At 61.9% G+C, this 26,957-nt stretch overlaps 3 protein-coding genes across 13 annotated transcripts; 2 read left to right on the forward strand and 1 right to left on the reverse strand.

The window, feature by feature from the left end:
- The first annotated feature begins 4,709 nt into the window (after positions 1-4,709).
- Positions 4,710-12,562, forward strand: ACBD4 (acyl-CoA binding domain containing 4). 3 transcript variants are annotated; one of them, XM_042787555.1, is made up of 10 exons: positions 4,710-4,821; positions 4,907-5,027; positions 5,117-5,201; positions 5,275-5,395; positions 8,003-8,116; positions 9,339-9,445; positions 10,230-10,380; positions 11,218-11,375; positions 11,633-11,677; positions 11,992-12,562. In XM_042787555.1, exons 1-10 carry the CDS (start codon positions 4,752-4,754, stop codon positions 12,100-12,102), a joined length of 1,083 nt encoding a protein of 360 aa, XP_042643489.1. In that variant the 5' UTR covers positions 4,710-4,751; the 3' UTR covers positions 12,103-12,562. The 3 variants fall into 3 exon arrangements, with proteins under 3 accessions (XP_042643489.1, XP_042643490.1, XP_042643491.1); XM_042787556.1 differs by lacking the exon at positions 8,003-8,116; XM_042787557.1 differs by lacking the exons at positions 9,339-9,445; positions 10,230-10,380.
- Positions 12,563-14,110: 1,548 nt separating this feature from the next.
- HEXIM1 (HEXIM P-TEFb complex subunit 1) lies at positions 14,111-15,432 on the forward strand. The gene has a single exon (XM_033006625.2). The coding sequence runs from the start codon at positions 14,219-14,221 to the stop codon at positions 15,128-15,130; it is 912 nt and encodes a 303-aa protein (XP_032862516.2). The 5' UTR covers positions 14,111-14,218; the 3' UTR covers positions 15,131-15,432.
- Positions 15,292-22,211, reverse strand: LOC116963125 (translation initiation factor IF-2-like). 9 transcript variants are annotated; one of them, XM_042787481.1, is made up of 7 exons: positions 20,230-22,211; positions 19,451-19,627; positions 18,751-18,844; positions 18,400-18,446; positions 17,959-18,036; positions 17,127-17,388; positions 15,292-16,808 (listed from the first exon to the last, which is right to left on the reverse strand). In XM_042787481.1, the coding sequence occupies exon 1, from the start codon at positions 21,376-21,378 to the stop codon at positions 20,392-20,394; it is 987 nt and encodes a 328-aa protein (XP_042643415.1). In that variant the 5' UTR covers positions 21,379-22,211; the 3' UTR covers positions 15,292-16,808; positions 17,127-17,388; positions 17,959-18,036; positions 18,400-18,446; positions 18,751-18,844; positions 19,451-19,627; positions 20,230-20,391. The 9 variants fall into 9 exon arrangements, with proteins under 9 accessions (XP_042643415.1, XP_042643418.1, XP_042643421.1 ...); XM_042787484.1 differs by lacking the exon at positions 15,292-16,808 and adding an exon at positions 18,538-18,579 and having other exon boundaries at positions 17,053-17,388; XM_042787487.1 differs by lacking the exon at positions 15,292-16,808 and adding an exon at positions 18,538-18,579 and having other exon boundaries at positions 17,053-17,388; positions 17,959-18,310.
- Between the last annotated feature and the right edge of the window lie 4,746 nt (positions 22,212-26,957).

Here is a 26,957-nt window from a genome sequence, read left to right on the forward strand (position 1 = left end):
GCAACATCTGGGCATCCTGGGTGCTCTCTGTGTATCCTGGAGCAACACCTGCACATGCAGGGCAGCATCAGGGCACCCATGGCAACATCTGGACATCCTGAGTGATATCTGAGTATCCTGGGATAAAATCTGGGCACCCAGGCCAACATCTGGTCATCCTGCGTGATCTCTGGTTATCATGGAGCAACATCTGTGCACACAGGGCAGCACATGGGCACCCTAGGGTGATATCTGTGTATCCTGATGGAACATCTGGGCACCCTGGGGTGACATCTGGGCATCCTGGGTGATCTCCAGTTATCCTGGAACAACATCTGGACACCTATAGCAACATCTGGGCATCCTGGGTGATATCAGAATATCCTGAGGCAACAACTGGACACCCTGAGCAACATCTGGGCACCCTAGGGTGGTATCTAGGCACTGCAGTTCAAGACCTGGGTGAGCCACCCAACATCTGGCCAGCTGGCATCACATCTGGACAGCCCCTTGTCTGTGTTTGGGGGGGGCAGGTACAGCCATCCCCAAATCCTTTGGGGACATGGGGACACAGGGACTTTTCACCAGGGACAGTCCAGACCAGAGTAATGCTCCCTCCTGTTTGGGTCAAGGCTTTTACCACTCCAGGAGCTGCAAAATATTTTATTTATGCAAAATTTAGCTTTCTTTGCCAAAAGTCTTTAGGGAAAGCAGCTGCAGCCACCCCAAAAATGCACTTGCAACCCCATAACTGGGCTCTGCTCTGAGTCTCCTTCCTCCCACGGGAGTTGCATTGCCAGGAATTCAGCAACGGATGCACTGACCTGGTGGAACAACCGGGATAAACACCTCTCGCTGCAAAATCCACAGCAAAAATAAATCCCAGTTGCAATTCCCCCTCTCCCGCGGCGTTGCTATTTTCTACCGCCCGCGAGCGATTTGGAAGGAGCCCCATGGAAAGCAGCAACTCGCATTCCCGGCCGCTTATAGCACAGCACGTGTCCCCGTGAATCACCGCTCGGGATTCGGGGTTGGTTTTTGCAGTGAGTCAGAGCCAGCGAGGCCCCGTGCACCGGCTGGAGCAGAAATCCTGAGTCAGAGCTTGGGAATGGCAGGAGGTTTAAAAAGATTTGCTGGTTTGTTTTGGTTGGGTTTTTTTTTTTTTTTTTTGGTTTGGTTTGGTTTGGGTTTTTGTTTTATGGTTTATGGGTTTTGTTTGTTTTTTGTTTTGATTTATTTGGGGTTTTTTGTTTTGTTTTGTTTTGTTTGTTTGTTTTTCTGGATCTTGAATTTATAGAGGAAGTGTTTCCCCAGGGGATGTGGGATAGGAATTAGGGTGTTTAGGGTGGGGATGTCCCCCCACTTGGATTTGGGATTTGGAGGTGGGATTAAGGGAAATTCCCCAAACTATAGGAAAACAGGAGTTTTTGGTGTGATGATGAAGCATGGCACGGGGCTGCTGGAATCTGCTTTGCATCCTCCTCCCAGCACCCAGCCCTGGGCGAGGGCCGCATCCAGGTGGCCCCCAGGGAACCCCATAACACCCCACATCCCCAGGGCACCTTGTACCTCCAGGTCACCCATGTCCCTGTGTCACCTGTGTCCCTACAGCACCCTGCCCCCAAGGAAAGCCCTCGGAGCAGAGGGTGGAGGAGCTTCCCCTTGGGAGCTCAGGGACCCCAAATTCTGCCCCTTCCTTACTATCATAATTAATCAAGTTTGATAATAATGAACAGTAATCAATTGCTCTGCTAGACCCAGCTGTCCCCTGCCCCATGCAATGGGGCTGTGGCCCTGCCCAGTGCCCCAGTGACATTGTCCCAGTGCAGTGTCCCAGTTTCCCAGTTCACTGTCCCAGTGCAATGTCCCAGTTGCTCACTGCATTCCCCTGGGGCCCTTGGTACCTGGTCCCGGCACATTGTCCCCATACCTGGTGCATTGTCCTGCTGCCATGGTGTATGTCCCCAGTGCCCCCAGTGTGTGGCCCCAGTATCCTGGATGATTGCCCCAGTGCCCCAGCCCACAGCCCTGCAGCCCCACTGCATCACCCCACAGCACTGCCGCATCGCCTCGGGCACTGCCTGGCCACGTCATCCTGCTGCACAGCCCAGGTGAGACTGTGCAATGTCCCCGTGTGCCATCCCCGTGTGCCGTCCCCGTGTGCCATCCCCGTGTGACATCCCCGTGTTCCATCTCTGTGTGCCATCCCCGTGTGCCACCCATGTGTGCCGTCCCCGTGTGCCATCCCCATGTGCCATCCCTGTGTGCCTTCCCCGTGTGCCATCCCCGTGTGCCACCCATGTGTGCCGTCCCCATGTGCCATCCCCGTGTGCCGTCCCCGTGTGCCATCCCTGTGTGCCTTCCCTGTGTGCCATCCCCGTGTGCCACCCACGTGTGCCGTCCCCGTGTGCCACCCCTGTGAGCCATCCCCATGTGCCATCCCTGTGTGCCATCCCCATGTGCCATCCCCATGTGCCATCCCCATGTGCCACCCCTGTGAGCCATTCCCGTGTGCCATCCCCATGTGCCATCCCTGTGTGCCTTCCCCATGTGCCATCCCCGTGTGCCACCCATGTGTGCCGTCCCCGTGTGCCATCCCCATGTGCCACCCACGTGTGCCATCCCTGTGTGCCGTCCCCGTGTGCCATCCCCATGTGCCATCCCTGTGTGCCTTCCCCGTGTGCCATCCCCGTGTGCCACCCATGTGTGCCGTCCCCGTGTGCCATCCCCATGTGCCACCCACGTGTGCCATCCCTGTGTGCCGTCTCCGTGTGCCATCCCCGTGTGCCATCCCTGTGTGCCGTCCCCGTGTGCCATCCCCGTGTGCCATCCCTGTGTGCCGTCCCCATGTGCCATCCCTGTGTGCCGTCCCCGTGTGCCGTCCCCGTGTGCCATCCCTGTGTGCCGTCTCCGTGTGCCATCCCTGTGTGCCATCTCCATGTGCCATCCCTGTGTGCCATCCCCGTGTTCCATCTCTGTGTGCCATCCCCGTGTGTCATCTCCGTGTGCCATCCCCATGTTCCATCCCTGTGTGCCGTCTCCGTGTGCCATCCCTGTGTGCCATCTCCGTGTGCCGTCCCCGTGTGCCATCTCCGTGTGCCGTCCCCGTGTGCCGTCCCCGTGTGCCACCCCCGTATGCCGTCCCCATGTGCCATCTCTGTGTGCCATCCCCGTGTGCCATCTCCGTGTACCATCCCTGTGTGCCATCCCCCTGTGCCATCCCTGTGTATCACCCCGTGCCCCAGTGCAATATCCCAGAGCACTGGGGCACTGCCTCGGTGCTTTGCACCACAGCACTGTCCTCCTGGTGCACCTCTGCACTGTTCCGTGAGCTGTCCTGGTGCGCTGGGGCACTGTCCCATCACGCTGCCCAGTGCACAGCTTTGCTGTCCCAGTACACCAGGGCACTGTCTCACTGCACGGAGCCAGTGCCCTGGAGCACCATCGCTGTGCCCTGTCCTGGTGCACCAGAGCACTGCTTCTCCACACTGGCCCAGTGCACTGGCACGATGCCCTGGAGCACCATCCCAGTGCTCTATCCCAGCGCACTGGCGCACTGTGCTGGTGCATTGCCCCTGCTCCAGTGCACTGTCCCATTGCACTATCCCCGTGCCCTGTCCTGGTGCACCAGAGCACTGCTTCTCTGCTTTATCCCGGAGCACTGTCCTCATGCACAGGCTCCCACTCCCTGTCCCTGTCCCAGTCCCAGTCCCTGTCCCTGTCCCCATCCCAGTCCCAGTTCCCATCCCTGTCCTAGTCCCCGTCCCAGTCCCAGTCCCAGTCCCCGTCCCTGTCCCCATCCCATTCCCAGTCACAGTCCCAGACTCTGTCCCTATCTCAGTTCCAGTATCAGTCCCTTTCCCAATCCCTCTCCCAGTTCCTGTCCCCGTCCCAGTCCCTGTCCCCGTCCCAGTCCCAGTCCCAGTCCCAGTCCCAGTCCCAGTTCCTGTCCCTGTCCCAGTCCCATCCCTGTCCCTCTTCCCATCCCAGTCCCAGTCCCAGCCCCTGTCCCAGTTCCCACCCCTGTCCCTGTCCCCGTCCCTGTCCCTGTCCCAGTCCCCGTCCCCGTCCTTGTCCCTGTCCCCGTCCCAGTCCCTGTCCCTGTCCCTGTCCCCGTCCCTGTCCCTGTCCCCGTCCCAGTCCCAGTCCCCGTCCCCGTCCCTTGTCCCAGTCCCTGTCCCATCCCTGTCCTTCTTCCCATCCCTGTCCCAGTCCCATCCCTGTCCCTCTCCTCATCCCACTCCCTGTCCCCGTCCCCGTCCCGGTCCCCGTCCCAGTCCCAGTCCCAGTCCCAGTCCCAGTCCCAGTCCCAGTCCCAGTCCCAGTCCCAGTCCCTGTCCTTCTCCCCATCCCAGTCCCCATCCCAGTCCCCGTCCCGGTCCCCGTCCCCGTCCCTGTCCCAGTCCCAGTCCCAGTCCCAGTCCCAGTCCCAGTCCCAGTCCCAGTCCCAGTCCCAGTCCCAGTCCCCGCTGGCCGCAGTCCCTCAGTGTCCCGCCAGGGGGCGCCGCGGCGGGACCGGCCCTCGCGCCCCTGTGTCGCTGCACGCTCTCCTTCCCCCAGCAGGGGGCGCGCGCGCCTCGCCTCACCATTGGCTGCGGCGCGCCGGGAGCGGAGGGGCGGGAAAGGGGCAGCACGGCCCGTTTCGGAAGCGGAGCGCTGATTGGGCGCCGCGCGGAAGGGCCGATGGAAGGCGGGCGCTGATTGGCCCCCGCGCTCTCCCCTCACGGAGAGGGACACGCCGCGGGGCCGGTGTCCGTGTCGGGGCCGGCGCCATGGAGGAGGCGGGTTGCGGGGCGCAGTTTCGCGCCGCCGTTCGCGTTATCCAAGGGCTGCCCCGGAGCGGTGAGTAGGGGTCGGGAGCGGGGAGCTGCGGCCTCAGCCCTCCGGCCCCGCTCCCAGCTCCGCTGAGGCCGGTGTCGCGCCGCAGGTTCCTACCGGCCCTCCTATGAGGAGATGCTGCGTTTCTACAGCTACTACAAGCAGGCGACGGCGGGGTGCTGCCAGGGCCCCAGGCCCGGCTTCTGGGACCCCATCGGCCGATACAAGTGGTAAGGCCCCCGGGGGTGTTGGGGGGACGGCCCACTTCGGGTCGGGTTCACCAGCCTGCTCCCCACCTCACGGTCGCTGCCGCCCGCAGGGATGCCTGGCACAGCCTGGGCAGGATGTCCAAGGAGGAGGCGATGGCGGCTTATGTGGCTGAGATGAAGAAGGTGGCCCAAAAGGTAACGGGGAGGGGGGAGAGCAGCTGTGGTTGGGTGCTTGGTGGTGCCTGCCGCAAGCTGCGTCCCTCCCCAGATCATTGACACGGTGCCTATGGACGAGACAACGGAGGAGATGTTCGGGTACTTCGAGCCACTCTACGAGGTGATCCGTGACATGCCTCGGCCCCCCGAGGCCTTCTTCAAGAGGAAAGGGGGTGAGTGGGAGCCTCTGCACTCTGCTTGTGCCCAGTGCATCCCTCACCCCTGGGCCATACTCTTCACTCCTGGCACATCACTCCTGTTCTTTGCTTCTGCCCCATCACCTCTGGGCTCTGCTTTTCCCCAGGTCTGCTCCATGAGGGGGGGACAGGGTGGATGCCCCACGTCCCTTCTGACTCCCCTGCCATGGCATAGCTGCTGCCGAGGTGCTTGTTTGGGCACCACCAAACAAGTGTCTCTTAAAGTGACGCAGGTGTCTCTTAGGCCTGGGCTTTCTCTCTGCAAAACTTTGAGGCAGGAATTTGAGATTTGGCTTCCAAATGCCCCTTGGCCCAAATCCCTGTACAGGGTAGAGCAGAGGATCAGCTCCCGTGAGTGTTGCGGCAGGGAGGCTGTGCTTTCTCTTGGCGCTGGCCCACCAATGGGCAGGGCGGGCTGTGTACAGGGAGTGCGGGTCATCCGATGTAAATATCTGGATAGGCCAGCCAGTTTTTGCAGCAGAGTGGATGTGGAGAAACAGGGGTTGAGAAATGGGATTACTGGGACCATCTTGTGCTAGAGAAAAGTCCTTCCCAGGCCTTTCCATGCCTGTGGCTGCTGTCTCATGCTGGGAGGTGGCTGGGGACCTATCCTATCCCCAGAGCAGTGCAATCCTCAGTGTATCTGACTTGTGAGAAGCATCCGGGGGAGTGAGGGGCTGGATGTGGTGGTTCAGAAAGGTGTCAGCTACTGCGGAGCAAACCTGCCAGCTGCATGTCTGGAGGTTTGGCAGTGCCACATCTCCAGTCGATTAGCTCAGCAGCAGATGAGCTTTCAGGGTATATTCGCAGCGGGTGTGTAAACTGTCAGTGCTTTGCTAATGTTGGAACAGTGCTGACAAATAGACTCACTCCCTGTCTGTCCCCAGGCATCTGTCCTGTGTCTGACACCTACTGTCACCCCCTGCTTCCAACAAGGATGCCAAAAACACGTTGCCTGTAAGGCTTGGCCTCAGGATCACTGTTCCTTCCTATGGTACCCAGGGGCTTTAGTTCTCTAGATTCAGATTCAGACTCTCTTTAAAAGGCAAATCGACTTAATTTTTCTCTGGAATATAAAAGCTGGCTCTAAACTCCTGGTCATTTCCTGCTTGGGAGTGTCATCCTGCACTAGTGTCACTTATAAATGATACTGTCACTTAAATCTAAACCTGGTAGTGTCTGCAGAGCAAATGAGCCCGTGATGCCTGAAACAGTGGTTTAAAACTTCTTAAGCTGTTGAGTCATTTGTGTTAAAGGTTCTCGAACACACCTTCAGATTTTGAGCAGTTGCAGCTTTTGTTACCGATTATCCAGAGTAGCAGGGTGATTTTAGATGCTGTGGCAGGTGAGAGCAGAGTGTCACAAGCACAGAGCCCTCAGCAGTTGCAGAGCTTTTGTTGGACAGAGGTGCTGCGCAGGGGGAGTCTGGGCAGGTTTGGTTTTATTTCCAAAGTCAACACACTGTAAAGTGGCACCTGGAACCCAAACGGTGTAGGGTTCAGGGTCCCAATGGATCTCGTCAGCAAAGCTTTCACCAGCATCTTGTACATTCAGGCCAAGACTCTGAAGCAACTGAGAAACAATGATTAAGCCCTGAACGCAGAGGCCTGGTGCTGTTCTGCCAGCTCTGCTGGGGGGGGGGGGCTGGGGTTGGAGCCAGGATTGTCCTGGCTGGGTGATGTGTGAGGTGACAGGACCCTGCCTGCACCCACCCACCCCTGCGGGCCCCAGCCCACACACTGAGGAGAGATTTGGGAATGGTGATGGTCTCTGAGAGAGCAGCCCTGGTGATAACCCCTGTGTGGGGTGGGGGCTGCCCTCGTCCCCCTCAGAGGATTTGGTCCCCTGGGCCAGGCTCTGGGGGGGTCCCACAGCCGTGGGTCTGCTGGGATGGCGAAGGCAGGTTGGGAATGGCGGAGACATGCAGGCAAGGTACAGGCAGGGCAGCGTTGCCACATACCTGCCTGGCGAGGAGCAGGGAGCAAAGTCCTGGGGCGCTGGAAACACGGCTGAGCTTAACCCTGTGGGCTCCGTGGGGTGGTGGGGAGGGCTGGATCCCCAGGCAGGCAGCTGCCCTGGGCCCTCTCTGGGGTTCTGCTGCCTGCTGAGAACCCTCGCAGGCAATGGCGGCATGTGCTGCCTAGACAAGGCTCTCCCCAGCCGACACTTCTTGCGTTAGGCTCTGTTTGTTACCATGGGTGTGCCGTGTGCCCTGCCAGGGGACGAGGATGGTGGCTGTCACCCATCGGTGTTTACCCAGCCATTGGCCAGTGCTGATCCCTCTGCCTGCTGCCACAGGGGCTCAGGGTACAGGGGCTCCCCTGCCACCCCCAGGCAAGTGAAACAATCTGCATGGGGTTGAGCTCATGTTGATTCCTGGGCCATCGACAGACAGAGAAGACCCCTCTCCATCCCTGCCAGCCGCTGTGCATGTCCGGAGGCTGCCAGTCTGCCTGGCAGGAGGGTGGTCCTGTGTCCGTGTGTCCCCCACCATGCTGTCAGGGAAGCAGTGCAGAGCCCAGCCGTGTGCTACAAGGATAACCCCTGAACATTTTAATTCTCTGCCACTTCCCCTCCATGCAGGCAGTCAGGAGGAGACGGCCAACCCCAGCCAGGACGGCCCAGCAAGCAGCCTGGCTCCAGAACACGCTGAAGATGCCCTGCCCGGGGAGCAGCAGAACAGGCAGCATGTGTCAGGTTGGTCTCCCTGGTGTGGCCAGCACCCAGCAGAGACCGCACGGAGGAGGCACTGGCAAGGGGGCTGGGCCTCCATCTGCCTGCAGAGCTGTTGGCTTCGGGCGCCTCTGGCCCAGCCCAGCCGGTGTTTCGGGTGTTGCCTGAGTCACGGCGAGCTGGAGCTTTTCATAGGTGCAGCTCCTGGTGCCGTGCTTGACACCGGTGTAACCCTGGGTGTGTTGGTTTGACTCTTGTGTTGCTCTTACCTGTGCAAAGGGGCCTGATTCTGCTAAACCGCAGTGAGGAGGTGAGGGTGTTTCCCTGTGGACTGGGAAAACCCCACCCTGGAAGGTCCATATTCTGGGAAGGACACGTTCTCCCTCTGCTCAAGCCAAGCCCATCCCTTCCACGGCACTGGGAACCACAGTGGCAAGCCCCATCCCTCCCTGCCTGTGCCATGGCTGACGCCTTGGTCCTGACTTTTCTTGTACAGCCCCTTGCACACTCACCCACGCACTGCCCTGTGCCTCCCTCGAGGGCACGCGCGGCTCTCCTGGCCCTGAGCGGCCTCTCGCTGTGCCCTGAGTTGGGTAGGATGCTCCAGGGAGGTGTTCCTCCCACCGCCCTCCCAGTCCTCCCCCAAGGAGCATATATGGTCATGGAGCGAGCGCCTGTGTCCCGGCCGTGCCCGTCCTGGAGTGCATCCGGGCTGGCAGCGTGTGGGGAGCTGGGCAGCGTCCCTGCCTGTGTGGCGGGGTGTGCTGTCACCCCGGCGGCAGTTGGCGTGGTGTGGACAGTACCTGTTCCCTGCCAGAGCAGCTGGGGCCGTGGGTGCTGCTGGAGGGGTTCCCCACCATGCTGGGGTTTTGAGTGGCTGCCGCAGAAGCCCTCTCCCCAGGTGGGAGCTGCACGTGGGGAGAGAAATGCACCCTAAAATAGCACTGTTGGGGTGTGCCTGCCTGTAAGCAGGGCTCTGCCACACTGTAGGCAGGAGAAGGGGGAATTTGGTCCTTGGAGGGACGGCCACAGTCCGGGTGGTAGTAACAGAAACAGTTCCTTGCCCCTCTGTGCCTCAGTTTCCTTCTCCTCCTGCCTCGCTTTCTGCACATGGATGCTGCCTTCTTGCCTGCTTGCGGACCCGTTGCCTTGCGGCTGCGCTGAGCTGCTGCCCTCCAGACACGGCCGAAACGCCTCCCTGCCCCGCCGGCGCTGCCCACGGCTGAGCCCTGTGCTTCCCTTCCAGGAGGTGGGCTGGCTCCCACCGCCGAGGCGCTTGAGGGTAGCCAGGTGACCAGTGACTCCGAGGGGGACGTGTACTGCGATACCCTGGAGCAGATGGAGCCTGAGCAGGTAACAGAGGGCTGGGAAGCGCCGGGGTCCTGCCGCACCGCGGCAGAGGCTTTGCCTGCTGCCAGCCCTGCCTGCACTGTACAGGCAGATCTCTCCATACTCCCAGCTCGGCCCACCACTGCAGCACGGCCACACACTGCTGCTCAGCACCACCGTCCTGGGAGCCCAGGGAGACTCCCAAAACTTACAGGGCCACCCAGCTGCACCGCACTGTGCTTTCTGTCCCTCTTGCAGCTTGGTCCCCATCACCGTGGGGAGGCTGAGGAGCCCTTGGTGTGCCCCAGCACCACGCACAGCCCCCCTCATTCCTGTTGTGTGGCACTGGTGGGCTGAGTGAGGCCAGTAGCCCCAGGTGGGGCTGGTGCGGGCACCTTTCTTGCACCCCTGCTGCTTGCCCTCTGACCCTGCTACCGAGCAGCGCGGCTGCCACTGGCAGCGTTTGGCACTCGGGGTGCCATGGCACGGCTCAGTGGATCCAGTGGGCAGGAGGGAGGAAGCTGCCCACCTGCCTGGCTTCCCCCTGGAGCTTTTTTGCCAGCTCTAGCCTGGGCACCCCACTTCCCTCTGGGGTTGTAGAGCTCTGTCTCCCCCCTAAACTGGGCACTGAGTGGTGTTACTGGTGGGATTTGGCTTTGCTCCGCCTCACACACCCTCCACCACCAAAAATGCCACCATGGGACAGGGGGAGAGACACCACCGCTGCCCTGGCACTGCCAGCCATGCCCCCGCAGCCCCGGGGAGGGGAGCGGGGGGCTCAGGGCCCTTCTTCTCTCCCCTCGTGCAGGCTGGGCAGCCGCTGGGTCTCTCCCCGAACAGCGGCTGGGCCGGGCCCGAGCCCCCACAGCTCCGCGGCGCTGGGCAGGGAGAGCAGGGTGAAGGCAGAAGACTAGAGGGGAGGAGCAGCGCTGGCCTCACAGCCCTTGGCTCCGAGAGAGGTGGGTGCAGCGTTTGGCTCCTTCCCGCTGCTCCCTCCCCACCTCCCCGCAGCAGGGCTGGGCGCTGGGGGACTGCGAGGGCTGCGACCACCGACAGGGAACAGAGTTTGGCTCCAGCACCCAGGGGTGGGTCATTCAGCTGTGCAGAGTCCTGAGTGTCCCCTCTCTTTATGCCTTGGTCCCCACGCAGTTTGGTATCTTCACTGACCAGGGATCCCGGGCAGCCTGTGCCCAGCTCCTGCCCATGTCCCCGCTGCCAGGGGCTTTGCCCAGTGCCTTTGGATGTGGGCGAAGCTGGGCACTGTGTCCCTGGAGGTGCTGGTCCCGGGGACACCCTGCTCCTGTGCTACCGCTCACCTAACGCCACCCACCGCTGCTGCCGGCGTTTGGGGACAACCAAAGCTTTGTCACTGCAGAGGGAGAACAAGGAGCCTCCTGCCAACCCCTGCGGCTTTCCTGGGGGGGGCTTTCTGCTCTGGGGGGGGCATTGCCACCCTCACCCGGGGGATGGCAGGGGAGGCCCTGCCTGCCTCCCGCTCGCCTTACCTGACCGAAGTGAGGTGACCCCTGCGCATCCGTGGGCTGGAGCTCACCCACCGCCACCGCCGCTACTCTGCAGGGGAGGACATGGTGGTCTGTGTCCCCAGTGGCAGGGGGATGTGGGCAGCTGGGCTGGGCTCTGCCTGGGAGTGGCTGCAGTGTGGACACCCCGCGGGATCCATCGCTCGCCGTTGGGCGACAGCGCCCAGAGCGGGCCGTGCCAGGCCTGGGGGTCCCTGGGGAGCCCTGCCCCACGTGGACTGGCCTCTCAGCAGCCCCCGTCTTTGTGCCCCACAGACCAGCTTGCTGGGGGACAGCAGGACACGGGGAGCACCCCCAAGCTCGTGCTGGCAGAGCTGGACACGTGCCTGGCCCGCACCCTCCAAGCCTTGCAGGACGACATGCGGCGAGTGCTGGAGCGCCTGAGTGAGCTGGAGGCGCTCACCTCCGCGCAGGTACGCGCCGTGCTGCCCGGGCTTGGCTCGGCTCCCGGCAAACGGGCAGCCCCGGGTGCGGGACAGACCTTGAGGTTTGGGGACACATCCTGGCAGGGTGGAGGTTGTCCTGGTCTGCCCCAAAGTGCCCTCAGGATCCCTCCCAGGAGCCCTGAGCGCGGTCGCTTCTGCCCCCTCCCTCCCTCTCACGGGGACACAGGGGCTGGAAGGGGGTGCCCAGCCCTGCCAACACCCCAAACCCTCTCCTTGTCTTGCAGGGGGAATCAGCTGGGACTGATCCTGACCAGCCGCTTGCTCTGCAGGTGAGGCGGAGGCAGAGGTGGCACTGCATGGTGGCCCTGTCACCCCACGCTGCCCATCCTGGGGGGTGTGGGGGGGGGCCAGTTGGGGAAGGGTCCCTCAGCTGAGGAGCAGGTGACATTCCTGGGGACACGGCCCCAGCGTCCGGGTACCAGGGACGATGGTATTGGTGCAAGCTCTCGCCAGGATGATGGATGTGACAAGGACTGCCAGGCTGTGGCAGCAGCCTGCCACCGCCTGCCTTTCAGCAGGGGGCTGGGGGGGGGGGGGGGGGTGTTGTTTGCTCAAACTGGCGACACCTCTGTCCCCTCACCAGGCACCATCCCCGTGGCCCCTGACCGTCTCCCCGCACACCCTCCTCTTCCTCCTCACCTGGCCTTTCATCACCCAGTGGCTGCTGCGCCGCTGGCAGGGCAGGAAGAGGTGACCGCTGCATCCCCACGGCCACCGCCGGCCCCATGGGGCTGCCACCACCACCCTTCCTTCCCCGTCCTGCTCTGCACAAGCCGGGGAAGCGCTGCACGGGATTGGGATCGACGGAATCGCCTCACCCAGCCACGGGGGCTCCTGCGGGCCGGGACCCCCAGCCCCGAGGGAGGGACAGCCACTGCGCACCGCTGACCGCCACTGTTACTCTCAGGGGCTTGCCAGCACCGCCGGGACGGCGAAGGGACTGCCCGGCCGTGGGGAACAAGGCGCGGGATCGCCCCCCTCGCCCCCCACCGTGGTCCCAGGGAATCCCCCTCGCAGCCACGCACAGAGCCACCCGCTGCCCGCCAGCACCACGGGTGGCAGGGGACAGCCGCCACCCCCGGCCCCAGGGACCGGGTTCCGTCAAGTGCTTGAACGTCTGAACCTGGCGGAATTAAAGTTGCCTTTTCAGTCCAGCCCCCGTTGCTGCCCTGTCACCGGGAGGGGACAGCCGGGCATCACCAGGGCCACCCTGCTGCGGCCTGTGGCTGCCGAGTCCCTGCTGCGCGAACGGGGGGGGGGGGGGGCACACACTGTCCCGGCCCCCCCCAACCTCTCCTGGCAGGCCGGTCCCTGTCCCCATCCTCAGGGTCCCACCTCCACTCGGGGATCCCGCAGGCCGAGGCCTCCGGAGCCGACCCCCCCCCCCGCCCACCTTTGGGTCACCCGGCTGTGGTGGCCGTCACCGCGGCTTCCTGGGGGCGGGGGGGGCTTTTGGGGACCCCCCCGGGCTCCCCTTGCCGCCGGTGCCCAGCCGATGGGGGGGGGGGGGGCTGGGCAGGGCTTCTCCCCCCCCCCGTGTTGCTGCTACCATGGGTGGGTGACACAGCCTCCCCCCGGGGCCACCCCCCAGCTCGTCTGTCCCTCGTGGGCCACCCCCCCCCAGCCACGTTCCCCCAGGGCCACCCCCCGCCATAGCTGCCCCATCGCCCTGCCCCGCCCCTGCCGTGGGGCCCCGAGGACCGGGGGGGGGACACACACACACACCCCCCCGCCGCGGTGGGGGTGGCGGCACCGGGACCAGGGCCAGGACTCGGGCCGCCCTGTCCCTCCCCCCGGGAGTCCGGGAGCGCAGCTCCGCACCCCCTTTGTAAAAAAGGGACGCGGTGCCTTTAAGGAGGGACTTGTTTCCTCTCAGGTTTGTTTACATTTCCCTCCGCGCGGCTGCGGCCGGCGCAGCCAGCGCAGCTCCGGGATTCCTCCGCCCTCTCCCTCCTCCCCAGCCCCGCCGCCCCCCCCCCCCCCCCCCCCGCCCCGTTACAGCCCCCGGGGCCGGGCCGCGGCGGGGGCGGGGGGGGCGCAGCACAGCTCGGCGACTCCTCCGCGGAGTGGGGACTCCTTTCGGGCCACCCCACGCGCTCGCCGCGGGGGGGGCGGGGGCGCTGCCCTCGGCGCGGCCCTGAAGGTCGCCGGGCGCGCGCGGCCCCGCGCACGGGGGGGGGGGGGGGGGTCGACCCCTCCGCGCGTGGTACGACCCGGCCCCGCCTTCGCCCCCCTCGGATTGGCGGCGCCGCGCGCGATCGACGCCCGGGGCGGCCAATCGCCGCCCACCTCCTGCAGCGGCCGGGGGGCGGGGCCCGGCAGGAGGTCCCGCCCCCCGCGCCCGCCGATTGGCGGCGGGGCGGCCCCGCCCGCGCGCGGGGAGCGGGAGCGACGGAGGCGGGCGCGCGGCCGGGCAACGGCAGGGGCGGAGCGCTGCGGGTCCCGGCGTGCCGCGGGGCGGGGCGGGAAGCGCGCTTGCGCGGGGCGGGGCGGGGCGCGCTCGGCTATTTAAGGCGGGGCGGCGGGCGGGGAGCGGCAGTCGGGAGCGGGCGGCGGCGGCGGCGGGTGGGGGGCGCGGGGCGGGAGGCGCGTGGCAGCCGGGGTTGGGGGGGTGGCGGCGGCGGCGCGTGCCATGCGCGCGGGGGGGCGGGCCCGGCGGCGTTAACCCCTCGGCGACCGGCGGCGGCGACCCCCGGGGCCTCGGCCCCGCGCCATGGCCCGGGCGGCCTGAGGAGGGGTTGGGGGGCGAGCGGCGGCCGCCCCATGCGGCGCGGGTAGCGCCCGTCCCCGAGGGAGCCGAGCCGAGAGCCATGGCCGACGCGGTGCCCGTTGAGCCGGGGCCGGAGCCCCAGCGCGACCCTGAGCCCCCCCGCGAGCCCGAGCCGCGGCCGGAGCCCCAGCCGGAGCCCGAGCGCGGCGACGCGCCGGCGGCGGACGGCGAGGCCGGGCGGCTGCCGCCCCCCGGGGCGGAGGAGGCGGAGGGCGCGGGCGGCGCCGAGGGGCGGCCGGCGGCGGGCGGAGCGGCGCGGCCCGGCCTGGGCCCGCGGTACCGGTCGTCGGTTGGCCGCGCCGAGGAGTGGCCGGTGAAGAAGAAGCACCGTCGGCGGCCGTCGAAGAAGAAGCGGCGCTGGAAGCCCTACTCGAAGCTGAGCTGGGAGGAGAAGCAGCAGTTCGACGAGCGGCAGAGCCTCCGCGCCTCCCGGCTGCGCGCCGAGATGTTCGCCAAGGGGCAGCCGGTGGCCCCCTACAACACCACGCAGTTCCTGATGGAGGACCACGACCAGGAGGAGCCCGACCTGAAAACCGGGCTGTACCCGCGGCGAGCGGCCGCCAAGTCGGACGACACGAGCGAGGAGGATTTCCTGGAGGAGGCGGCGGAGGAGGACGGGGGCAGCGACGGGATGGGGGGGGACGGCAGCGAGTTTCTGCAGCGGGACTTCTCGGAGACCTACGAGCGGTACCATGTGGAGAGCCTGCAGAACATGAGCAAGCAGGAGCTGGTGAAGGAGTACCTGGAGCTGGAGAAGTGCCTCTCCCGCATGGAGGAGGAGAACAACCGGCTGAGGATGGAGAGCAAAAAACACGGGGGGGAAACGGCGGAGACGGCGCGGGTGCGGCAGCTGGAGCTGGAGGTGGACAGGTTGCGAGCGGAGAACCTGCAGCTGCTGAAGGAGAAGGACCTGCCCGGGCAGGAGAAGGGCCCCTGCAAGCTGGGGGAGTGACACTGGGGGGTACGGGGGGGGCTTTTTACAGTGGTGGGTGTAACATTCTATACATCTGTACAGAGACGCCGCGGACCCTTTTTAACGGGAATAAAGCGCAGTTGGGGAGCGGGGGGGCCTCCCCCCCCCTTTTTAGGTGGCGGTGGGGGGGTTGTGATGTATTGGTGATATTTGGTTTATGTTTTGGGTTTTTTTTTTTTGTGTCTAAACAAAAAAAAAAAAAAATTCCCCAGGAAAGCTGTAAATTGGCCAAAACTGACTATAAAAAATTATAGAGGTCTAATAAATTTAATTACTTGTAACTGTAATGGTTTCAGTGTGATTTCTAGAAAATATTCAGAATGGCATTGCAGAAGGGAATACATTCTGAATTATTTTCATGATGATATAACTGGTCTGTGGTGGTGGCTGATTCAAATTAGCTGTAATTTCCCAGTTAACCCTTTTGGGTTTCCCCCCCCCCCCCCCCTTATTTTAGTTCTAATCCTGTTCCATGAGCTGAAATAGTTAAAATACTTGGAAGAGGGATAACAGCTCTTACGATTAGGTGTATAATGGACACTGCTCACACCTCTCTAGTGCATTAATAAGCTAAACTATATTTGCCTAAAGGCTTGCTTAAACTTAATTCTGTTCCCCCCCGCCCAGGTCTGTAGGAACCTGGGTCAGTTAACTGAAATTGGGGCAAAAACTGCCTAAAAATATGCTTTAAGCTACAAGTGGGGGAAAAAACTTAAAAAGTTCTGGAGCAGCCCAGGGAAAAGTTTTAGTAGTCAGCGCTTGGCCTCTGAAATGGCTGACGAGGAGGGATCAGTGGAAGGCAAACGCGATGGCTCAACCTTTCACATCCCTGCTGCTGTACCTGAGGGGAAGGAGAAAAAAGCAGGAGGAGCGTCAGGCAGCTGTGTGGTGTGGGGGGGTTTGGGGGGGGGTGTGGAAAAAACAGGCAAATTAAAGGGCAAAGGAATGGAGGGGTCTGAGTCTGCTCCGGTTCACACCATCAGGCTGAACACTGGGAGCGCGAGTTCAGGAGAGGCTGTACCTGGGGAACCAGGGCAGCAGCTGGGGGAGCCCCCCCCCGTGCTACAGTGCAGAGCAGCAGCTTTTTCTGACAAATAAACAGAGGGGTTGAGCTCTGGGGGAGGAGGAGACAGAGGTGTCCCCGGGGTGGGACGCGCAGGCGGGTCAGTACGAAACGCTGAGGGGCTTCAGCTTTAAAGGATCACGGCAGATTTTTAACGCAAGCCTGGCAAACCCCGGCCTGCTCCGCGGCGTACGCTGGCACTGCCGGGGAGGAAAAAAAAAGGAAACTATTGGAGGGCTACTTGCTCAAGAGCCCGGTAGCCGCCCGCGCTGCCTTCCCCTCTGCCATGACATCAGCAGCAGAGCCAGCGCCCGGTGCGGCTGCGGGGGGAGGCCCCGAGCCAGGCCGGCAGCGAGAGGCAGCGAGTTCGGCAGGATCGCGCTGGCTGGAGCAGCCGCGCCGAAGCCAGAGCCCTCCTCCAGCCCGGGCTCTTCTTTCCAGCAATTCATTTCCCCCCAAATGAGCGATTTCCCTCTCCGGGATTGATTTCTGTTTTCTTCTGGGGCAGGACAGCCGCAGGCACGCGTCCAGCAGCGCTAACTCCAGCAGTGGGTGCTACGCTCCAGAAGTACCACGAACTGTGGCTCTTGGCACCTGGAGAATGTGAAAAACTTAATGCAAGGAAGTATTATTAGTCAAACGTAGCAGGATGGATGTTACAGTGATGGCTGTTACCAAGTTCAGCACACCCACGGGGTTTGCCCTCCTATTTACCCTCAACTCATTACATTTAACTCCTAGGAATCAGTTTTTTGAGTTATCTGCAAATGCTTTAACAAAAAAAAAATAAAAAAAAAAAAACAAAACACTAAAAGAACCATAACAATCAACTCTCCAACCTGCTCTGACTCCACCAACTTTTCTTATTTTATTCCCTGCTCTGTTTTAATGAAAACAGCTCTTCATACGCACCAGGTTACCCCAATCCCCACTTCAGGAGGCATTTAAGAACGGCACGTCTCCTCGTAAAGGCTCATTCCAGCCCCTGCTTTCAAACCTCCTGGCAGACGCGGGCTTAGGGCGTTCAGGGACCTTTGAAACCTCCGAGTGGATCAGTAACAGGCAGGGAGCTCGTCCGCTCTTCGCCTCCCCAGCTGAGGGGAGCGCGCCCGCCCGAGCCTCCCCGCCAGCGCCGGAGCCGGGCTCAGCGCCGGTCCCGAGGAGACGAGCTCAACTGTTTGAGAGGAACAAATAAAATCTTAAAGAGATCGCCAGAGATCAAGGTGCCGCAGCGCTGGCTGTGATGTGGTATCAAAGGGCAGCAATTAGTCCCTCCTGACAAGGCGGCAGCGCACTGTCATAACTGGTTGAGGGCAAGTAGCTCCCTGGAGGGCAGGGCAGCCGGGCCTGCCAAACCTTTGAAGCACATCCCTTCTCTGGCTGCCACCACTTTGGTCTTTCCCAGGTTGTTTGAGCCAACTGGCCTTTATTCCGGCTCCTCCGGTGAGCCCAGAACGCCGCCGGCACGGCAGCACCCCTCCCATCTCCCACCAGGCTGCGCCTCGGCAGGAATCTGCTGGGGCCCAGCCGTAGGAAGGGGCTGCTGGCTGCTCCCACCCCGGATCTGTGGCAATCGCCCTCGGAAACACGGGGTGCAGAGGGACCCTCCTGCCTAAAGGGCTTTCACAGTTCCTCCCCTTGCAAGGGTTTCCCACCCACTGAGGATTCATCCCGGGGGGGGGGGGGGGGGGGAGGTGTAAATTATTGGACTAAGGCAAAACAAAAGGGGACCAAAACATCCCACCTGTGGTTAGGACCGTTCTTTATGGACACAGGGGCAAAGGGGCGTAATGACAGACCAGTTGCCTGAAAACACTGCTGGCTGCAAGAAAATAAATAATAAAAAAAAAAAAAAAAAAAAAAAAGGAAGTAGTCCATCTTAACAGGCCGTTAAATGCTGCAACCTTGGTGTGAAGTGAAACCTGAATCCTGCCCCTTAACACCAGCTGAGGGGAGCAGGCAGCTCGCCTGCCCTCATGGTCTGAAGAAGTTTCAAGGAGCAGGTTGCCAGTACTCACCCGCAGGGCAATCGGGTCCTGCAGTCCGTTCAACCAGGCTGTTTGGTGTTCCAGATTATATAAAGCAGGGACACGGTGCTGACAATAACACTGTTGTCCTGCTTGCGACTTAACTTGCACTAATTGCATTTAATTTTGTTATCTTTACCTTCTGAGGATATACTTACACAGCTGTTCAGGATATCCTGGTGATTCTCTTGTGTTGCAAGTGGCACTTTATTAAAAAAAAAAAAAAAGAAAAATAAAAAAGAGAAGGATCTGCAGCATGGAAGCCCTGCACATGGAAGAGGATTTCTAGCACTCACTGATGAGGCCATCACCAAAAAGCTGGCGGATTTTTGGTCCATCTGCAACATACCAAACCCTGGCTGTTAGGATCAGGCCCTTCATCTTCGCTCCCTTCCTGCTCCCACCCTACAAAAACCCTCCAACAACCTAGATAGGTGCTAAGGCACCTGGCTCAAATTAAGCGTAACCCTGATTAGTTTGGCAAAATCAACTTGAAATTACATCTTCACCTGTCATGCACACGTGAAGACACGCACGATGATAAACCTCCCAGCTTTGAAAATGCAGCAGTTTATAAAAATATGAAGCTTCAGAGTTCAGGACCTAATAAAGGAACATGGGAGACAAAAACTGTCAGCACAGTCATAACAACAAAGCACCTTATTGAAAAAAAGAGAACACAAAGTGCATAAATGTAAAATAATCCTGGTTTTAACTGGAAGAGTCCACATTTGACAGCACAATCCGTACTTATACCAGGAGCCTCCAAAATCTCACTATTCTACATCAAAACCAAGTCCCATTAATACCAGGGGATAAGCCAGCATTATCTGCCTTTTGCAGAGGGAAGAAAATGCAGCAGTGGCACTCGCTTAAAGCAACTCAGCCCGTAACACAACTGGGAACTCAACTCGGTGTCACTGGCTGCCCCAAGCCCCAGCTCTCATCTGGGAACTGAGCAGAGGCTGCTGTCAGCTCAGAAATTTCCGAACACTGAGGGTGTTGGGGTTTTTTTCTTAAAAAAAAAAAAAAAAAGTGGCTTTTTTAAGAACTGGCTTGTTTTGTTTTGGTTTTTTTTTTGTTTTTTTTCCCCTTTATCTTTGCACAGGAAAGAAACCCCACTCAGTTATTTCCACAGCTCTCATTTCCACCAGCCTGAGGAGTGGCATTTATAACTCAAAGACAAGGTTCGCTCCAGTTTATTATCACCTTGAAAAGTTACCCCCTCGGCCCTGGCAACAGGCAAACGCTTTTGTTTTTAAGTCTCTCCAAGCACCACAGCAGCAATTGCTGCCTCAGTAGACGGCAGCAGAGGGGAGGCCATGTTAACTGCGATCCACTGGATCCGGGCAGAGAACCCCCTCGGGGAATCCGGCCGCGGTTCGGCTGAAATGGGTGAAACAAAGGATTAAATTCGAGGGATTATTTTTTTTTCCCCCGACACGGTGCATTAAAAAGGTGTCGTGCCACGGCGCGGTGGATAACGAGCGGCTTCCACCCTTCCAGGAAACGCGTTTCCTAATCCAAATTTCACTTTCAATATAAAAGTGCGCTCTTCCTCCCCTTTTTGCTCCTACCGGGGGTCAGTCACACACCCGCCCTGCCGGGAGCTCGGGGGGGGGGGGGGGGGGGGGGGGGGCTGCTGTCGAGCAACCTCCAAATACCGTTTCCCGCGGGTTTTGATAAAAAAACACCCCCCCTTGCCCCCCGTCCGACACCACAGCCGAGGCGCCTCTTCCGAGCGGAGCCACGACGCGAAACCGGCGCTCAGAGGCCCCGGCGCCGGCCCCAGCTCTGGCGGCTCCCGGCGAGGCGGTCCCGGCCGGGGATGGGCTCCCGCCGCCCCCGGAGCCCTGACAGGGGGAGCGGCCGACGGCGGCGGGGAGACCCGCGCTCCGCTCCCGGGACAAGGGAGGCCCAGCCGGGCCGCCCCGCGCTCCCGGCTCGGCGCCGCGGAGAAGCCACCCCGCCGGTCCCCGGCCGCTCACCGGCGCCTCCGCGGCGGGCAGCGAGGCCCGGAGCCGGCCCGGGCACACACAAAATGGCGGCGGCCGCCGCTGCCCCCCCTCACCCTCTCGGCCGCCATAGCTGGCGCCTCGGCGCTGTCCCCCTTCCACCAATCAGGCGCCGCCGTACCGCTGCCTGACAGCTCAGCGAAGCCAATGGAAACGAGACTTGTAGAGGAAGAGGCGCGGCTCGCCTCCGCCGCGGGGTCTTGTGGGGGCTGTAGTCCTCCGCCGCGGCATGGCGGCGGGGATGGCGCCGCCGCAGACTCGCCGTCCCATGATACCGAGCGGCCCCGACCGGGCAGGGCCGCGTTGCCATGGCGACGGGAGGGGCGGGGCGGGGCCGCTCCCGGCTCGGAGCGGCGGCCGCGGGGGCGGGGGGACCCCGGTACCGGGGGCTGCGCCGCAGCGGGGCCGCCTCCCTCGGCGGGCTCCGGGGAGGAGGTTTTCGGAAGGATGGAGACACTGAAATCTGGCCCTGGGTGCGGACCGGCCCGGCCTGGCGGCGGCACCGGGAACCGAGGCCTCGCTCAAGCGGCGGGCGGCGGCCCCAGGAAGGGGCCCGGCTCTAGGCCCGGCTTTTGGACTCAGCTTCGCTCCGTTATCGCCCCCCTCCGCCTTCGGAGCCGTCCCCGCGCGGCGGGCAGCAGGCCCGGACCACAGTTCGCAAATGCGGCTGGCAATGAGCAACGCGGGTCTCCCCGGGGGGATCGGCACCGGGCGCACCGGGAGGTGCTGGCTCTCGCCCCGGTTTGCCTCGGCCCAGTTCCAGCTCGGCCTCCTCCTCCCTGCTGGAGCCTGGGCTCCATCTTGGATCTCAAGGAGACGAGTGACCCCGAGAGCGAAGTCGGTGAACTTTTCCAGGTGTCTCTCTCGGATTTTTCCCCGTTCGTGCCACGGGCACTGGTAACGCTCCTTGCAGGTGGCCACGATGCCTGAGCCGTGGGTGTTGTGGATGGGCTTCCCAGCCTGCAAGTATGTGATGGAACAATGTGTATCTTGGGCACCAGGGCACATAAAAGGGAAAAATAAGCGATAAATTTTGTATAAAGGAAAAAAAAAAAAAAAAACAACACAGACCAGGGTGTCCATATGAAGGCAGACATTTTGGACTTTCTCAGAGGGAAGCATGGGGCCGGCTGGGCCCAGGCTGTTTCCCCTATGTGATTTTGGGGAGAACAGTGCAGGGAATCGGCCTGCTCAGCCTCTTGAAGCTTTTTGAATCAAGTTCTCCTGTTACAAAAAGACAAAAGAGGGTTTCTTCTGGGCTGGTAAACCCCAAAATCCTCCCCCTCCCCCATGTTGTTTATGATTTTAATGAGCGTGTTAATTGTGCTGAATGTTTTCCTGCTGGAGGGTTGGTGTTGGAAATGGCCTGGCTCTTCCGGAATGGAAAAGGGGGATGAAAAATGAGCCAAATCTTGGGATTTGGGTGGGGAGGAAGGGGACAGATCCACTTCTCCCCCTCTGTCCCAGGTTGACTGTGCTGTAGAAATGGGGGACAGTGGGGAGCAGAAACCTGTTTTGCAGAGACCCAGAGGGGCTGTGAAGGAGGCTGGTGGCATCGGTGCCACGTCCCAGGGAGGGAACTCCCCGGTGTCACCCATGGCATGGGGCTGGGTGCCCCCCAGCCCCCCCGGGACCCTCCCAGTCCCTGATGGGCACTGTGCCGGTGAGGCAGCGCCGGGCCGTGCTGGGAGGTGCGGGCAGGGCTGGCAGCCAGCGAGAGGCCCGGGCTTGCCCCGGTCGGGTGGCAACGGCTGACACGGTGCCAGGGAACAGGAGGGGCCCTGGAGCAGCCCTGTGCCGTCTCCGGAGGGTTTTGTGCCTCTCCACTCCCTGACTGGGAGATGTTGGGATCTTCACAGATCCCAACAGAGCCACGCTCTCCGGGATGCTCCACAGGCACAGGCATTCCTCCTCACACCCCCCCCCTTGGCACTCTTTGAGTTTATGTGTTCCCAGAGTCAGCCCACTGCTAAAAGCCAGAGGAACCCCCTTTTTAGGGGATTTTCTGTGTCAGGAGCAAGGTTTCATTAGCTATGACATCAGCAACACAAAGACATGACAGTCCCCAACGATTGCTGACGGGGTTTGACTCCCTGCATGTCTCACTTCCCAGGTTTTTGTGCCTTCAGAGGATCAGAGCCCAACAACAGCCCCCCCAGTCACGGGTGTCCGTGCTGTGGGACCCCCTGCCCGCCCCTCCTGCCCTTCTTTTGCCTACTGCTGCCTGGAGCAGAGCGCAAGGCGGGGACAGAGGGGTTTGCAGGAGCAGGGGAACAGCCTGGCGTGTTGATAACCCACACCTCCTGGGGTGTTGAACTTATCTGTCAGCCCATAGCTGCCCCGGCACAGCTGAGTGCCGAGTCAGCCAGTGCCTGGTGCCAGCCCCTCGGCCACTCTCTCCTCGGTGTATTTAACAGCAGGAGTGTTGGCAAAGCTCTCTGAGGTCGCCACGTGTGATTATTTTTTGGCCCAGGGGGCTGCTGTTAGGATCTGGAGGTGATCCCACTCTCCCGGGTGCTCTGTGTGCCATGAAAGTGCCATCCACCCTGTCCCCAAGCCACTTTGCTTTCCCCGGGCTGGAGGAACAGGGCCAAGGTTCCAGTGGTGCTGGGGGCTCAAGGCTGTGCAGAGGAGCTGGAAGGTTTGGCAGCTGACCCCGCACAGGGAGAGGCTGATCCCCGCACTGCTGGTGCTGGAGGTTTTTGTGTTTTATAGCTCCAGATTTTTTTTTTTTTTTTTCCCCATGTATTTGGGTGTTTTCCAGCCCTGTTTTAGCTTCCTCCACACCCCAGGGTGTCTGGCTGAGCATGACCAGCTGGGTCTGGGCACAGCCATCACCCCGTCTGCCACCCATGGGTCCTCCCACCCTTCATGGCACCTGAAAGCATGAGTGCTGTGACCCTTTCTGCACCTCTCAGGAATATTTTGGGGACATCCGATGTTGTTTGTACAGCCCTCATCTTGCAGAACTGGCGTCCTGCGGGACGACAGACGCAGCTGGGTTCACCCCCAGCCTCCGGGCAGGCTTCGCAGGGGGCACAAATGCCATGGGCTGGATTTAAACTGGTGACGTGGGGGGGTGTCTCCTTCCAAAGCTGTTTTGGGTCTGGATTTGCAGCCGGAGGAGGGGTTATCACGCCGTAGCCCCAGGATAGCGCTGCCCCTGATGAAGCAGGGTGCTTGCTGGGCTGGATGAGGCAGGGAGCAGCTTTCTGGGACCGGCCTGAGCTTGAGCAAAGCCTTTAGTGGCTGGGGCAGGGGTGGAATGAAGGGAACCCAACACTGGCGACCGAGGTCTGCAAACAGCCCCTGCAGCCCCAGCCCCAGGCCTGCCTCTCCCAGCACCAGCACAGGCAAACGGGAGCTGTGGGCAGTGCCGTGGCTGGGACGTGCCGCCCTGCCTGGGGACAGGGTGCCTGCCCTGCCTGCACGCTGCTGCTGGGAGCCCTTGGGTGCCCTCACATCCCCTGGCACTGTCCCCAGGGCACCTGAAAGTCCAGCCCGTAACCCCGCTGCCACCTTGTGCCATTTGCTTTGCTCTATTTATCTCTTCAGGCTGAAGCTGATGTGAAACGTCCCCCGGCACCAGCACAGCTTTCACACCCGCTTCCCACAGTGGGGCCACCCAGCAACCAGTAACCAACTCCCAGCTCCCTAACATCCCTGGTCCTAGAACCTCAGGTCCCAGCTCCCAGCATCCCAGTGCTCAACAGCCAGAGCTCTGGCACCCAGCATCCCAGCTCTCATCCCAGTGCCCAGAGCACAGCTCCCCAGCATCCCAGCTCCCATCCCAGTGCCCAGCTCCCCAGCATCCCAGCTCCCATCCCAGAGCTCAGCTCCCATCCCCGTGCCCAGCTCCCCAGCATCCCAGCTCTCATCCCAGTGCCCAGCTCCCATCCCAGTGCCCAGCTCCCCAGCATCCCAGCTCTCATCCTAGTGCCCAGCTCCCCAGCATCCCAGCTCCCATCCCAGTGCCCAGCTCCCATCCCAGTGCCCAGCTCCCCAGCATCCCAGCTCCCATCCCAGTACCCAGCTCTCATCCCAGTGCCCAGCTCCCCAGCATCCCAGCTCCCATCCCAGTGCCCAGCTCCCCAGCATCCCAGCTCCCATCCCAGTGCCCAGCTCCCCAGCATCCCAGCTCTCATCCCAGTGCCCAGCTCCCATCCCAGTGCCCAGCTCCCCAGCATCCCAGCTCTCATCCCAGTGCCCAGTTGTCATCCCAGTGCCCAGCTCCCCTTCATCCCATCTCGCATCCCAGTGCCCAGCTCCCCAGCATCCCAGCTCCCATCCCAGTGCCCAGCTCCCATCCCAGTGCCCAGCTCCCCAGCATCCCAGCTCCCATCCCAGTGCCCACCTCCCATCCCAGTGCCCAGCTCCCCAGCATCCCACCTCCCATCCCAGTGCCCAGCTCCCATCCCAGTACCCAGCTCCCATCCCAGTGCCCACCTCCCATCCCGTTGCTCAGCTCCCAGCGCTCCCAGTACGTCGCTGCCCCGCCCTGCCCCCAGCGCAGCGTGCCGCCCGAGCCGGCCACGTGCGCCAGCGCCCCGCCCCGCCCACTGCCGGGCATGGCCCCGCCCATCGTGGCGCACGGGGTTCTGGCTCCGCCCACTGCGCTGAACTCCGACCTGGCCCCGCCCCATCCGCCCCGCCCCGCTCGCGAGTGACACGCCCCCTGTCCTGTCGGCCCCGCCCACAAGCAGCACACCCCCGTGCCTGGCGTGTCCACCGTGTCTCCCGTGCCCCTCTGTCCTCCGTGTCCCCCAAGTCCCTCCGTGTCCCCGTGTCCCCCAGGACACTCCATGTCCCCGTGCCCCCAGCCCCCATGCCACCCGTGTCCCCCGTGCTTCCGTGTCCCCGTGTCTCCCGTGTCCCCTGTGTTCCCCGTGCCCCCCATGTCCCCCTGTCCTCCATGTCCCCCAAGTCTCCCCGTGTCCCCCGTGTCCCTGTGTCCCCAAGTCTCCCTGTGTCCCCATATCCCCTGTGTATCCCCCTCTGTCCCTGGGTTCCCACCAGGTCTCCTGTGTCCCCCCCCGTGTCCCCAGGTGCCCTGAGTGACCACCCCATCCCCTGTGTCCCCCCGTGTGTCCCCAGGTCCCACCGTGCCTCTGTGTCTCCCAGGTGGCCCCAGACCCTTCCAGGTCCCCTGTGGCTTCCAGGTGCCCCCATCCCTGGTGTCCCCCTGTCTCTTGTGTCCCTCTGTGTCACCCATGTCCTCCATGTCCCCCACGTTCCTCCCATGTCCCCCCGTGTCCCCCATGTCTTCTTTGTCCCTCCATCTCCCCCCACGGCCCCTGTGTGCTCTTGTGACTCCCATGTCCCCCCCACCCCCAGTGTCCCCCCCGCCTCTCCTCTGTCCCTTCCCCGTTCCCCTGCTCCCCCCCACGTCCTCCGAGTACCTGCCTCTGTCACCATGTCCATGGTGTCCCCCCATGTCCTCCATGTGCCCCTATGTTCCCTGTGTCCCCCAAGTCCTCTGTGTCCCCCATGTCCCCCATGTCCTCTATATTGCCATGTCTCCCTCGTCCCCACATGCCTGGCCCTGGCACACACACTGAGTGCTGGCATCTCCAGAAGTGGGGGAGCGGAGACAGTGTCCCCCCAGACAGTGGGGATTAGGGACCACGTGTCCCCCGGGGTGATGGGGAGCGGGGGCTCTGCCCCCCAGAACACTGGGGACCTGCCCCTGCATCCCCGCCGGGGCCACCGAGCCCATCCCTCAGGCATGATGAGATCATGGACAGACAGACGCCCAGATCCAGGACCCTGTGAGGTGACCCTGTCTCCCTTGTCCCCCCAAAGCCACACTGTCACCCAGTGTCAAGGTCCACTGGCTGAACCCTGCAACAACTGCATTTATTGTAGGACCTACAAAAACAGCAGAGGCAGCTAAATCTGCCCAGTGCCCGGCACAAAGGCGGCCTGAGCCAGCGCAAAGCCGGGGGGGGCTGCATGGGGGGGTCGGGATGAACCGAGGGGGTCCAGTGGGGCACCCCATGGGGAGGATGAGTGGGTGAAGGATGGGGGGGGTCACCGGGAAATCCCATCCCAGCTTTACCAGGGGTTCCTCTGGGCAGGTGGGGACAACTTGAGCATGCAAGAGGGAACCCATGGATGCCCGGGTGTGAGTGCTAACACTTAATTAATTAATTTCATAAAGCACGAGAAGAGGATGTCCATGGTGGGTAATGCACTGCTGGACATTTTGGATGGGCCACCTTCCCAAATCCAAAAGCAAAGGTGCAAGAAAGGGCCAGGGGTCGGAAGCCATTAAACGAAGCGCTGTTGGTAACGAGGTTTGTTTTGACAGCTGGAAAATTCCAAAGGATGGCTGGATCTGCTCGTCCTGCCCTGGACCGGCTCGTTTACCCTCGCTCCTTAAAATCCTTCCAGCTTTTCCAACTGTTGACCTTAAACTCCTGGGGATGCTCCAGTAGATGAGATCAAGGGGAAATTTGGTTTAGAGCTTACAAATTAAACTCTGTCCTTAGGTGGGCTTGGGGGGGGGGGGGGCTGAGCCAGGCTACGCTCCCGTGGGAATTAAATGCTGGGAGCGGGATAACTACCGGCGCTGCGCGAGGGAGGGATGGAGCTTGAACGGCCGTGCTGCCCCAGACCTGTGCTTGTCCCCGAGCCGCTTGTCATCCTCATGCTGGGAAAAAAAAGGTATCTGTGTCTGTTGGTGGCAAGAAGTTGAGTCT

Source organism: Tyto alba, unplaced genomic scaffold (assembly GCF_018691265.1).
Source record: "Tyto alba isolate M040663 unplaced genomic scaffold, T.alba_DEE_v4.0 Super-Scaffold_12, whole genome shotgun sequence".
NCBI lineage: Eukaryota > Metazoa > Chordata > Aves > Strigiformes > Tytonidae > Tyto > Tyto alba.